This window comes from Ochotona princeps, chromosome 26, assembly GCF_030435755.1.
Source record: "Ochotona princeps isolate mOchPri1 chromosome 26, mOchPri1.hap1, whole genome shotgun sequence".
Lineage (NCBI taxonomy): Eukaryota > Metazoa > Chordata > Mammalia > Lagomorpha > Ochotonidae > Ochotona > Ochotona princeps.
The window spans coordinates 17,221,045-17,235,636 of NC_080857.1; the positions used below are offsets into that span (position 1 = coordinate 17,221,045).

Genomic DNA, 14,592 nt, shown 5'->3' on the forward strand with positions numbered 1-14,592 from the left:
GAGTTTTGGCATTCATACTCAGGGGACTCACTGATAGATCAGCCCCATTGTACGGACAAGTCATTCACCTAACAAGGACACAGTTCAAAAGCTGTGACTGCTGGGAACCTAAGGTCCCACAGCCTTCCTCTGGACTCTGTGTATGGCCAGAACCACAGACCCAACACATTGTCACTGGCATCCTGGCTCTGTCTCCAGAAACAGCAACTGGGATTTGTTCCTCCTGCAGGACCCCCATTAGCCTGCAAATAGCTAATCTGTTTGTTGGTTCGGCACATTCTTCCTATACAGATGATGGAAACTGAGGCCAGAGGACGGAGGTCCTTGTCCAAGGTCAGCCAGTTGGCTAGAGTCTCCAGGCTGGTACTAGTCCCTGGCTCCCAACTCTTCCCTCCTGGAGGTGGGGGGGGGGGGGATGGGGTGGTGGGGAGGAGCTTTATCTCCTCTGCCACTGTCTTTTGTCCCTGGGGATCACTCAGCCAGCCCCATTCTCTAGGATAAAAGACCTGGAGGTGGTCCAAGGCAGAATGACCCATCAATCTTTCCCTCCTGGGGGAGTTTCCTTACAAACCTGTGTCTGGGCCCCAGGTGAACAGAGGAAGAACTGTGCCAGGCCTGCCTCTCCTGCACTCACTCTTCTTTCTTCTCTTTCTCTCTTTCTTTCTTTCTCTCTTTCTCTCTCTCTCTCTCTCTCTCTCTCTCTCTCTCTCTCTCTCTCTCTCTCTCTCTCTATTTGTCTGAAGTCACAGAGTTGGGGGCTAAGAGAAGTGCATAGCCCTCAGGACCCCAAGGCCAGTGTCATTGAATCCCAGTAGCCTCCCTTGTGATGTCTGGTCTTAGACTTTATCCCCACTTCTCCCACATCATTGCCTTCCACTCTGCTTTCACATACTCATGCCGGCCCCACCGGTCTTCCTTCTGGTCCTGAAACAGGGTTGGTGATTCTTTGGATGGGGGACTCAGGAATTCATCTGTGGCCTCAGTTGACCTTGAAAGGGTCCTTGTCCTGTGCCCTTTCTTCATCCTCCTTGCTCCTAGTTGGAATCAGGCCCAACCCCTGTTCACTGCCTCTCTGGATTCCTAACTGTTTCTTGCTTCTTGCTGGCACCTGCCTCTCTTCCCAGTGCTACTTTCTGGATCATGTGTATTGTGTGCTTTCTCCCCAGCGAGTCAGCCGCTAGGGTAGGGCCAAGGCTACAGACTCAGCTCCCAGCACAATGGCTGTCACTCAGTAAATACTCACTGAAGAGCCCAACAACTATGCCAGGAGCTCCAAACCAAGGTGGGACTCCTGCCCAGCACGGTCCTTCAGTAAAGAGGAAATTACCCAGTAGTTTTGGTCTTTATAACGTCTTATATCAAAGGCACAATCTTGACCATTTCTTTAGATTGAAGAATAAACTGACATTTGAGGAGATACTTGGCCCTAAAAAGACCTCAATCAATGCCTGTCACTCATGTAAATTAATAACAGAGTAAAAATAAAAAATCAACATAAATGTTATTATTCCTGGGGTATTTAATTTTACAATTATAAATATCAGGTGTCAAAGGCAATATGGTACCTAACTGATCCATTGCAGATAGCATGGTTATAAACCAACACCAATATCAAGTATTGTCTGAATAGCCTAGAGCGTGTACTTGTGTCTTAGAAACACTGTTAGAAGCAACAACACATACTCACAAGAGCTCAAGAAACGGCAATGAAGATAGGAGGCTCTGGGATCCTGTGTTCTGGGACTCAAAAAGAGAAAGGGCTCCAGAGTCAGGGTTAAACCATGCCAGCCTTGTGGCACCACAGGTGAAGTTCCCCTTATCCACCAGCGAAGCCGGCATCCCCATCACAGTGTCCATGCCCAGACTGTTCTACTTCCCACTCAACTCCCTGCTGACACAGCTATGAGAGTACCCGAGTGAGTGGGTCCTTGCCGTCATGAGGGTGACCCAGATGGAGTTCCAAGCTCCTGGTTTCAGCCTGGCCAGGCTATTGTGGCTATTTCATAAGTAAACTCCCTTTTCACTCTGCCTTTCAAATAATTTTTTTAATCTAACAAGAAAATTCATATAAAAAATTTGATAAGCCTTAATGAATAAAATGTGAACAGAAAAAGGATTTAACACAATCTGATTTTAAATATGCAAAAGTAACTAAAATTAATAATTATACTAGTCTGCATGTGTTGTATATTTGTGTACTGTATATCATACAATATAGTTATAGCTATAGTCAATCATATAATAGATTGCTATAGCCATATGATAACTGCATCTAATTCCCTAAACTTCATGTTCATATTTTTTTGGTGTGTCCTCATGGGGAAAACAGGGGGGCTCACTTTACTGAGGGATCCCCTTGTATTCTGACCCATTGAAAGGCTCCTACTTGCCTTGAGCTGTAAAAGCAGGTGCAACTGGTACAAATCATGACCGCAGCGACCATGTCCTCAAGGAGCCGCCCCTGTGCTCAGGAAACCAGACAAGCAACTGCACAGTCCAACAGCCCCATCAGGGTTGGTGAGTTGGCAGGAGATCTAGAGGTGCCCCCAGGTGGGGAGCTACTGATGGCAAAGGAGGAAGGAGGTGCAGAGAAGGCTTGCTGGACAAAACCTAGCTACCTGGAGACCTCAGCCACCAACGTAGGGGCTTAGGTTAGAAGGGGGAGCTTGGAGCAGGGGGTACATGCCCTGGGTCATGTGGATATTTCTAACATCATTCACAGGCTGTACAAAATCACCAACACAAACATGAGCCAGCTAAACAGATACTGAATTTTTTTAGAGTCCCAACCGTGGCTGCCTTGGCAGGGCCAGACCACGTGGTCTAGAAAGTGAGAGTATGAGAACTGGGAGCCAGAGTGGTCAGGCTGACCTAGAGCAGGCCCAGGAAGCCGAGCATGTTGTGGAGCTTCCTTGTCACTCACAAGCCAGGGAGAGGAGGCACCAGGTCCAGTGTGTGTTCACAGCTAGCTCCCTGCAGTCTTCGCAAGGCAAACAAGCTAGCAGGAGAGCTGTTCAGTGGGGATGAGAAGGCTGTGTCTGAGGTGGGGAAGGACGCCAAGGGAGGACAAGGAGTTACAGGATAAGACCCAGGTATCTAGTGAATCGGAAACCCGAAGAGAGACGTCTGATGGGAGAGAATTTCAGCTGGGCATTGATGCATCTTGGGGCACACTCCGAAATGCTCAGCAGGTGTTCTGGGACAGGCTGAAGGTGAGAGCTATGGAATTAGAATAAGAGGTAAATGAAGCCAGGGGCTCAGGAAGGAAGACAATGGCCCACTGGTGGTTAAGAGTTGAGAGGGGGAAGAGAAGGGATGGTAGAAGCTGCTGCAAGGGGAGGGATTGTCTTTGGAGACCAACCTAGCAGAGGTATTGAAATGCTGATGAAGGAAGGGAAGAGAGAGTAGAAAGTGAAAAGATGCAGACAATAGAGGGGGTGGGGATAATTGGTGGGGAGGTCTTCGGGAAGGGTTAAATCAGGATTTACTGGGACAAGCTGGGGTCAGGTTCCCCTTTAGTGTGAGATCGGAAAGCTCCCCTTCACAGCTGCTCCAACCAAGGGGGGGGGGGGGGGCAAAGCTGAAGGAATGCCCACCTGCAGTGCAAAGGGACATAGCATCACCACTGAGAGTGACAGGGTGACAAGCTAAGGCTCAGCTTGGGAAAAGGTCCCAGGAGTGTGCAAAAGGCCACCTCCAGGGTTTTCCTTCCTGTGGGTCAGTAGAACAACCCAGATCTGGCCTGACTCTGCCAACTACAGACAGGCATGTCTGTCCGCTAGAGCCTTAGGGATAAGGGATGCCAGTGCCCAACACAGAGCCCAAAAAGGAGTGGGTCTGGGTGCCTAACCACCAAGCTCACTCCACCCACCAACCCACCACCATCATTGAAAACCTACAAAGGACACAGAAAAGAATCAAAGAGCAACCAGATAAACAGACCGTTCAGTTTCAACACTGTCCTAGGCTATGCCTTGCTTTCCCTGGGACCTGTGACTTGGTCAAGCCTTGTCTACCTCCAGGGCTGGCCAGTCCTCACCAGTAGGTGCTTGGCTTTCTTTAAATAAGTTCCGTCATGCTGAGACCTCAGCTCTATCTCACACTGTTGTGTGTGTGTATGTGTGTCCGCCTGTCTGTCTCTGCTTTGCCTGGAGCCTGTGGGAAGAGTCCCTTGTCTATGAGCTCATCGATGCATCGGGGAGTTGCACTGCAGCCCCCAGGACAAACAAGCTCCCATTCCTAGCTTAGACTGAGAATGAATACTCAGCATGCACTAACAGGGGTTGACCAGAAGTCTAGAGAGTGCAGGGCGGGCTGATTGCTTTGTTCAATATGGTTGTTTATGGAGAAGCAAATTTTGAGTCTTCCTCTGCAAAGATCCAGATAGTAAATGTTTTAGGTCAGGCCTTTGTTGCAAAAACTTAAACTTCTACATACGTAAATGAACAGGTTTGGAGGGGGCTATGGTTTATCCAATCACTCCCATTCCCCTACCCAGTCCCTCTGCAGCCCACCATTTGCCCTGCGCTAGCACCTAGCCCAGCCAGCCAAATAAAGGCTCAATAAACATTTGTTAGAATTGACTGGCCAAGAAAGCTTTTCTAAGTCAATTGTGACATCCTTGTTACTACAAATATTTTCCCCATGGCATTGAGGAAGTGATGGAAAGGGCAGGTAGGGTATGAGCCAGTGGATTTTTCAGAGCTTTCCGGGGGGCTTGCCATTTGGGGAGCAAGACATTCCATCCAAGTTACTGCACTAGTACATGTGGCCTGAACATTCTCTTAGCTTTGGTAGGTGCCTGTGAGACTGTGCCCTGTTCAGGAGCCTCCAGCTAACTGCGTGCAGAACCATGGGCACTCAGCCTCAGGTCCTAGCCCCTTGGGGCGCCTTCTCTCCTGCTGTGTTTCTGTCCTTTCTTCAAAGCAGTGGCACAGTAACTGCTCACTTGGTTCTTGGTTCCTCTCAGGCTGTCCAATGACAGGTAGTGGTCTGCTCTTTAGATTTGTCCTAATTTCTCCCAAGTGTCATCCATTTGTGCATTTAGGACTAACAATCAATAAAGCTAGAGTGCATGAAAGAACCAGAACAATCCTGTCGGTTCCTGTTTTGGATTTGAAGCTCTTTCTGGCTGTCAGCAGGAAACTCTTCTTGTGGAAAGGGTAAGAGGCCACAGCAGTTCCATTCTGATTGCCCGGATGCTGTTGTTTGTCTTTACGAAGAGATCAGGATTCTATTAGTGGTAGCAAACAATTAAGACTGCTTACTGATCTTTCATAGGACTCCTGGCAAGCTGAGAATGCTCTCAGGTACAGACACAGCATCCATATACAGTAGGATCCAATTTCCAGATACTTCAACCAGAACTCAAGAAAAGTGTGGGGCCCAGCACAACAGCGCAGTGGTTAAAGTCCTCTCCTTACATGCGCCGAGAACCCATATGGGTGCCAGTTCTAACCCTGGCAGCTCCACTTCCCATCCAGCTTCCTGCTTGTGGCCTGGGAAAGCAGTCGAGGATGACCCAAAGCTTTGGGACCCTGCACCTGTGTGTGGGAGACCCAGAAGAGCTCCTGGCTCCTGGCTTGGATTGGCTCAGCTCCAGCCATTGTGGTCACTTGGGGAGTAAATCATCAGACAGAAGATCTTCCTCTCTGTCTCTCCTCTCTGTATATCTGCCTTTCCAAGAACAACAACCAAAAAAAAAAAAAAAAAAAAAAAAAAAGAAAGAAAGAAAGAAAGAAAAGTGTGACTGTCTGCTACAAAAGCAATTGTGGATCTCAAAGATCAAAAGTCATGGCATGCTCACCAGAACTACCTCTCTGTTTGGGGAAAAAAAAAAGTGTCTATTTCAGAAATGTAGATTGTTTTAGACAGTATGTTTGTGAAACATCCAGCCATTCATGTAAAAACTGTCAGAATGAGGTCCCCAAACCTGAGATGACAGCACCCCTAATGCATTTCAACAAGAGGTGTAGGGCTCTCCTCCTTAGACATAGGCGAAATTCAGGAAGCATTCGTGGTCCCGCACAGGAGGCTAGCTAGCACAGACCCTGAGAGAGAAGCTGCTTAGCACACATTGGCTGAATACAGGTGGTAACAAGGCTCCTTCAGGGATAAACAAAGCAAGGGAGATATGGGGTTTTAGGGTCTACCCTTGCACTGCTTCAGGGTCCATCAGTTTTTAAGAGTTCATTTCAAATATTCTGTATAAACTAAAGTCTTGCAAATGTTGCCAGATCAAAACAGCAACTCAATAGTTTACATGTCTGCAGACTACACAAGCTTGTCCTGAAAGACAAAGCAAACCAGGCACCTGCTACTAAATAATGCCTTAAGAGCTATTGATAAAGGAAAAATCATCATTGTAAGCATCCATGAGGCACTTACCAGGTGCCAAGCTACAGCCCATCTTCTTTACACTGGCTCACTTAGCTGTCTTCACAGCTCTGTGGCAGGTAGGGGTGAGAGCTCAACCTCACAAGAAATGGAAGCCCAGGGCCAGGAGGCGTAGCCTAGCAGCTAAAAGTCCTCGCCTTGAATACGCCGGGGTCCCATATGGGTGCCGGTTCTAATCCCAGAAGCTCCACTTCCCATCCAGCTCCCTGCTTGTGGCCTGGGAAAGCAGTCGAGGACGGCCCAAAGTTTTGGGACCCTGCACCCGTGTGGGAGACCTGGAGGAGGTTCCTGGTTCCCAGCTTCGGATCGGCGCAGCACCGGCCGTTGCAGTCACTTGGGGAGTGAATCATCGAACGGAAGATCTTCCTCTCTGTCTCTCCTCTCTGTATATCTGACTGTAATAAACTAAATAAACCTTTAAAAAAAAAATACTATACTTGTCTTATTAAAAAAAAGAAAGAAAGAAATGGAAGCCCAGAAAGAAATAGAGCAGCATGCCCACGGTTCCGCTAGAACACAGTGTCAGGAGCTGACTAGTTCGGAGAAGCACCTCATTCTATCAGAGCACTTGTAGCTAGCAGCCTGCTCAGTCTTAATGCCCTCAATTGGCTTAATCAACAGATCACTATCTGAAGCCACTTAAATAAATATCTTTTCAATGAATAAACAGGGAAGCTCAGCCTGGCCTCCTGCAGAGGGAAGTGGGGGAGGGGGAGGGAAGAAGAAAAACCTGATGTGGGGCCTGACAGGTGTCCCTGGTTTTCTGGATCCGGCTGGTCTTCACCTGTCTGAACAAGGAGTTTTGTTCAACTGATCCTGGAGTCTAGAACCATGCCTGGTGCCTAAGGATGCTCACCAGACACTTGACCTACTAAATGAAACAAGGGCTCGGCCCACGGCCCACAGCAGTTACAGTCAATGTTGTCATGCGAGGAGCAGTTGGTCCAGGGTATGAACTTGGCCACCAGCCCTAAGAGGGGCACAGCAATCATGGCACCCCAATAATGCTGCAGGTGACTTCACAGTAGAACCCTCCCTTCCCTGGCAGTTCCTGCACACCTTTCTTAACACCCATAGGGGAGAGGCTGCTGCTCAGCCAAAGAAAAACCTGATTTAGCTGATATGCAAATATACTGACAAGGGGAGAGAGAGAGAGAGAGAGAGAAAGAGAGAGAGAGAGAGAAACCAACCCCGGGAGGATCCGAGCAGCGTGGCTTTCCATGGAGATGTGGACAGGCCCAGGTGTTTGGCATGGAAATATCAATCACATCTTATGGGTGCAACTGAGAAAGATCAAAAACAGAGTCCTGTCTGGAATCACAGAGCAAACAACATCACTGGTTGTTTTTGTTTTTGTTTTCCTCTCTGCAAAAACCTATATATCTTTTCAGGGGTCCAGGTTTGCAAGGAGCCCCATGCATTGTGTGGCTTCTCTTTAGGCTTGCAGGGTATGTGCCATTCCAATCAGCCCGGACCGCTCAGCATGAGTTCCTGTCTCCACCATCAAACATACACAGAGCTCTCCCAAGCCTGACTCTAAGGGCCACAGGACCTGGCCACTCACTGACCCCAGGAGGTCTCCTGAGGGACCCATACTCTGCGCCCCAGGGCCCCACCCTGCTCACCACGCACCTTGGATGGTCCTTTTAAAGAAGGCCTTGCAAGCCTCGCAGGAGGCCACACCATAGTGGAAGCCAGAGGCAATGTCCCCGCACACAAGGCACATGCGCTTGGGGATCGTGTTGAGCATGTATTCACACTTGATGGCCGAGTCCTCCATGATCCCAGGGGCGCCTGCGAACATGGATGGCGAGTCCAGACCGTTGGCGTGGGCACCCAGGGCCAAGCCAAAGCTACCGCTGGCGTCGGAAGAGCCGCTGGGGCTGTGGTGGCTGAGGGCATCCATGCCCGAGGAGGGGCTCGAAGGTTCTGTCTTGATGAAAGAACCGCAGCTGGAGCCCAGGTGCCGGTCCTCTGCGGACATTCTGTTCAGCAGCCTGCAGACATAGAGCGTGGGAAGTCAGCTGGGGGAGTGGCTTCCGGCAGGGAGGGGGCAGGGCGGGCCGCTGGGAGAGGTCTTGGGCTAAGGCCTTGGGAGATAGCTAGGTGGCCCAGGGTAGGGTAAGGGGGAGGGGATTGATCTCTAGAACCTTCTGGACTTTCCAAAAAACTGGATCACTAAGTTTCAGAAGGCTGATGCTGTGCTAGTTGCTGACTTGAGTGTGACACATGATGGTAACCATTCACCCAAAGGAGCTGGCCAAGTCACACACGAGGTGGGGGAGGGGTTACAATGGAACAGGGCCACACCCTGCCTCAGGCACTCTGCCCGATAACTCGTTACACATCACCTTCCATCCAGGATCCTGGACCTCTCCAAGCATGAAGTAACCCCAGGAGTGGGGCTCCCCTGTACCACTCACCCAACTGTAACACACAGGCACCAAATCACCTGGCCATGGCGAGAGCAGTGGCAAGGCTGCAGGGTTTTTGCCTTCTGGTGATAAAAGAGAACACACCCGCCCAGTCTCTCTTTCAGCCTAGGCCCTAAAGCAGACCAGCTCCACCCTTCCCTCTGCCCCTCCCGGCCCCTCCAAGAAGCTGGTCTGCATCAGAAAGCACAGGGTCGGCCCACCCTGTGCCCGCTCCTCAGTGCTTCCTGGCCTCAACAAGTATCTGGAACAGAGCACCATCTTGATTTTAGCCACCTTTCTCATAATTTAAAGTCTCTCCTCCTATGGGAATAAGTCAGTCAAGGTGTGACCCTTCCCTATCCCAGCTCCCCTGATGAAGGGAGGAGACTGCCCCTCCCCAGGTGTGGGTCAGGAAAGTGGCTGAGCTCTCTCTGAAGGCAGGTGTTATGGGAACCCAGCCCACCCATCAGCCAAGGATGGGATATGAGACAGGGAGCCTGGGTTGGGTTCCATCTGACCCCATCCTAGCCATGTGGTCTCCCTGTCAACGGCCACAGAGAGGGGCCAGTGCTTGTGTGGCAGGAAAGCAGGGAGGATCTTAGAGAAGGGCCAAGGGCAGCCAGGTCCCAAGTTATTAACAGGAAGATGTCTTGGGGGCCAAAGGGAGGGCTTCACCATTAGAGATAGCCCCCTCCTCTTTTCTGGGCAGCCCCTGCAGGAAAGGACTGGGAAGGGGAGTTACCTTATTGCACCCACAGAGCTCACCCCATATCAGATTCCTTAGCCACACACCCATGTTGTGGGAGGGGTTCTGCTGCTCCTGGTCCCACTATGATTCTCTCAGTGCACTTCCAGAAGGGCTCCCTTCTATTGACACTTGAACATGCATGGAAACAGGGAGTTCCCACCCAACAGATGCTTCCCATTGAAGGCTGGATGCTGCAGGCACAGATACAAAACCCATCCGAGGCTCCCGCATTTAGCAGGTTTAAAAACTTCTAGAATGGTAGGGATGGAGGCTCCTGGTTTCTTCTGCTGCCAACACAGCATTCTTGAACCTCTGAGTCACCTGATTGGGCAGCCCCAAATCCCCCTTGCACCTGCCGATGTTGAGGGTCTGGTTAGGGCTTTGCATCTCTGGCCAGTGCCTGCCATCTCCTTAGGCACTGACACTAGCCTCAACCTCCAGACACCACTGCTGTGTCTCCAGGAAATACCCTCAGCCTAACAAGACATGATCCAGGACAGAACGGGAATGAGGAGGCAGGTGCACTTTTGGGTTGCACAGTCACCCTTCAACAGTAGGCAGAGGAGAGCAGGGCACCTGTTCCTGGACTTTTCATCCTCTCCTTTCCTAATGGTTGCTCTAAGCTCTGTTCTTCACAGGAACACCCCAGGTCCACTGCAGAAAACCCTGCTAGGCAAGACATCTTCCAGATCCTAACGCTAACCCATGGCCTTCCCCAGGCTTCTTAGATTTTCAGAGATGTCAGCAGATACATCTAACATAAACAGTCATTAGCACAACCACTATTTAGCCAGCACCTGCTCCGTGCCACCTGCTACAGATCTTTCGGTGAAGGTACAAGAAGCATTTGCCTAGAGGGCTGCAGGTGGGCCACTCCAGCCTCCGGCCACTCCCAGGAGAGGAAAGGTCAGAGTTTGCCCAGTTTGAAGGACACCCAGTCTAGGAGAGCCCATGAAGAGGTCCCCAAGCCTTGCTTCTCCCTCCTATTCTGCTCCTTCTTCTGTTATTTTTTAAAGATACATTATTTTTTTATTAGAAAATCAAATCAAATTTACAGACAGGAGAGACAAAGATCCTCATCCACTGGTTCACTCCCCAAGTGGCCACAATGGCCGAAGCTGAGTCGATCTGAAGCCAAGAGCCTGGAGCTTCTTCCAGGTCTCTCAAGCAGATGCAGGGTCCCAAGACTTCAGGCCAACCTCTACTACTTTCCCAGACCACAGGCAGGGAGCTGGATAGGAAGTGGAGCAGCTGGGACACAAACTGATGTCCATATGAGATTCCAGCAGCTTTAAAACAAAGACTTGGCCACTGAGCCATTTTGTCGGGCCCGATTCACTCCTTCTTGATACAGAGCTGCTATGGTGCCTGGATCCTACCCACAGGCTGAGGATGAAACACACTTGATCCTGACCTCAGACAGGAACTGGCCACAGAGTGTCTGAGTCCCAACAGAGGGGCCTGCTGATGTCTGTGTTCTAGCTTCTCTATTTCCCTGGGATCTCCCCAGGATGCCTTTGGCAAGGATAAAGTTGACAGACATTTGGGGCACTTACTAAATGCCAAGTGATGGCCAGAGGATGCAGACATGACACAGTCCAGAAACTCAAAATCTTATAGAAATGACAGAAGAAATGCAGGTGCAGAGTGCTCTTAAGGCTATGAGAGCACCAAGCTGACACCCCTGTCATGTCCTCCTGCTTTTTTTTCACCCACTCATTCATTCACCTTTAGAAGGCCACAGCTTCTTTTCTATACACAAAGTTCCTTCCAGAATCTTCTGCTTGCTGTTTTCATTCTCGAGAGCCAGCTGGGTGCCCCTTGGTCCCAGTGACCACTCATTTAGTCCCAACTATGTGGCCAGATGTCTTCTTCTGTACCATCTTACTTTAGCCCCACAGTCTAAGCACAGGACACCATGATTCCCAAGTAACAGCAAAGGCAGGAACTGAGTGATAGGAGAAGGTGGGATCCAAACCAGCCAACATCTGTCTGCACACCCCAGTTCCCTGCTTAGCAACACCCTGTTCCCCAACACCATCAGACAAAGATGTTAAAATGCCCTGACAGCCTGCAAAGCAAGCAGACTGAACCTCCAAAGCCCTGGTGTTTCTTGACCCATGATGCATCAGAACAGAGAGGGGTAGGGGGAGCATCAGAGTCCTTCCAGGCCAGCTGATTCTGGATGCAGCAGGTACAGGAAAGAAAGTTGCTCCAGAGGCCAGGTCCCCTGGGAAGTCTGCCTACTTCCTCCACCTGCCCTTGCCCCATAGGACATGGCTCATTCATTCATTCAAACAAAAACATCAAGGAAGGCCAGAGGGAAGCCAGTCCAAGGAGAAGATGTAGCTGGAAGAGTTGGAGGAGAACAAAAAGAGAAGTGTCCTGAGCAGAACCAGCCAGCAGAGGGGCAGGCAGAGGATCAAAGGCAGGCTGCAAGCTCATGTGCACCAAGGAAAAGGGTCGTGTGCACTGCATTTATTGGCTGGACACCTTCGTCAGATGGCATGGTGGGGGTGGAAGCCACATTGCCATGGCCAGTGGAAGCAGCGAAGGCAGACAGTTCCTTCAGAGTTTAGCCGTGAAGGGTGCAGGAGCGGATAGGTGGGTAGGTGAGGGTGTATACTTGGTACACTGACTGAGGGCAGTGGGCGTGGACCAGGAATGTCTTTGTTGCTGTAGTCAATAAGCCTGGGTGCCTTTGATGAGGCGGGTGGGGTGTTGCTGATACAGGGAATTCAAGGTATTTAAGGATTCCAGTGTCCACTCTTGCTAACTGGAGGATCCTGCTCCCACCTACTAATTGATATCATCACCCCTCACTCCTCCTCTCTCTCTGCAAAGTAGATAATGATGGAGTGCAGGTTGAATATCCCTTATCTGAGATGGTTGGGACCAGAAGCATTTAGGGTTTTGTTTTGTTGGGTTTTTTTAGGGGATTTTTGGCGTATCTATATTTACATAATGCAGATCTGTAGGATAGGAGCCAGGTGTAAACATAAAGTCAATTTATTTCATACACATTCAATTTAGGATCATTGCACTTTGCGATCCTATTGGAGAGGGGAGGATTCAAACTTGATTCGCTTCAAAATGTCTGTAAGATAGGGATGCAGCTTAGGTCTAGGGTTAGGGTAGCCTTGGCCTCCAGGCTGCGGAGGGAGTCTCAGCACTCCCGGCTAACAGAAGAAACTGGGCCCCTCCAAAGGTGACTTTACACATTTACGTTTAAAATGATGGAGTTCATGAAACAAAATTTCAAGGTGTGGAATTTTCCACTCCTGGTGGCTCGATCTGGAGGCTTCCAGGTTACGGATGCTCAGGCTGTGTGTGATCTGCACTCAGGACAAAGAGCAGATCTAGATGGAGATGCTGAAAGCACAACAGATGCAGTCAGTTCTTCTCAGACCGCCTAACAGTCGGCAGATGGGCCTGAGGATCCAGCAGCTTCCAGGACCTGAATCTATCACCCTCCACTCACCATGGGGGCCCAGCTCTAATTCTCATGGGCATCAAGCTTGGGTATCTTCTGGGCTAAGTGATACCTTGAGAGGATCTGGTGGGAATCAGAAAGGGCACCTGCCTGATAGGAGGAGAAGTTAGCTTAGGCAGTAGGAGGGTTGGTAGAAAATTTGTGGTAGAGGGTGGGAGGAACAATGAATGAGACCTCCGTGGTCCTTCCCCACTCAGGCTCTCTGGGGATTTCAGAAGCTGGAAGCAAAGGCTAAGGATCAGGGAGCAGGAGGATGACCATGGTGCTTGCAGTGGCTGCTGTGGGAGGCAGACAGAGCAGAAATCAAGGGCACCAGGGATTTCCTAGCCCTCGAACCCACTGTGCAGGAACAACAATGCCAGGGAAGCCAATGTGGGCAGGGCAGGTCCTAGATTTTGTTTTGCCCTCTGGCTCTGGATTGTTCTCTACCCATTCCTCCATGCTTCCCTTGAGAGTGTCCCCCACTTGAGAACTGGATGTGTGAGGCAGAAAGTAGACAAGGAGTCTAGGAGCCATCAGTCACGAGGTAGAAGGTGGTGACGTCAGAGCGGCACTGGGAGAAAGCAGGGGCGAGTGTGGAGGTTGAGGCATGGTGGGAGGAAGAAGCAAGAAAGCAGCAAGGATGAAAGAAAGGTCAGGGCATATAAATCTGGCAGGTAGGGTTCCACGGGTGGCCATGGGGTAGACAGCCTTGTGATGGAGGTGGGCGTGGCTGATACCCCTGCCAGGGAGGATGGAGTCAGGGCAAGTCTGCCAGCTGCAGCATGCTGGGACTCAGTTCCCAAGCAGACCAATGACTATTGACACTGTTAGGAGGTGGGATGGAGGAACAGCAGTCATGGTGGAGGTCCCCAGGGCAGTCTTTCCCTCGTGATGCTTCCCGCACCAAGCTTGGCGAGTGCTGCCCTCAGTTTCACCTCTGTTCATCCAATCACACACAGCCTCCCTCTTGGCCTGCCTAGCTCTGGCCCTCTTGCGCTGCCCAGCTCTGGTCTTTTCAGCACGTGGTGTGGGGGCCCTGGGCTCCTGAGCATCCTGGCCCAGGAGGCTCTCCCTGCCTCAACTGAACAAGGAAGTGGGTTGAAGATCCCCTTAACATGGAGACCAGTGAACTCAAGAATGTTCTGAATGAAACCCTTAGTGGTGAATTATTCTACCTCGAACTGCTAGGGGAAGAGAAATCATTTTTTTTCCTGCCAGAATCCCAGGATCTATGGCTCTCAGAGTGCCCTGCTGGTGATCAGGCAGTAGAAAAGAACCTTCTGGAAGGACAGAGGAATGAACTAGACTGACCATGTCCCTGGACAGGGTAGCATGGACCTACCACACTTGAGACACAGCCTATAGCTGCTGCAGTTCCCCACTCTGAAGAACCCCATGTGCATGCAGGAAGCCTGCCAGTGGGCAGGCCTGCAGGTAAACCCAGCAAGCCCATACCCCAACCAAGTCCCCATGTCAAAGACTGGGGAGAACTCTGCAAAGAACTTGCCTTGTGCCATGGGGGAATAGGGTTAATTGTAAATCTACTGTATAGGAGAAAA

General features: G+C 50.4%; 1 protein-coding gene across 3 annotated transcripts in view; it reads right to left on the reverse strand.

Moving 5' to 3' along the window:
* Positions 1–14,592, reverse strand: part of ESRRB (estrogen related receptor beta) — a 210,705-nt gene that overhangs the window by 43,969 nt on the left and 152,144 nt on the right. For all 3 annotated transcript variants that reach the window (XM_058655382.1, XM_058655383.1, XM_004584382.4), the window contains one exon: positions 8,029–8,393. In XM_058655382.1, the coding sequence (XP_058511365.1) occupies positions 8,029–8,393 (365 nt within the window). The remainder of the gene's footprint in view (positions 1–8,028; positions 8,394–14,592) is intronic.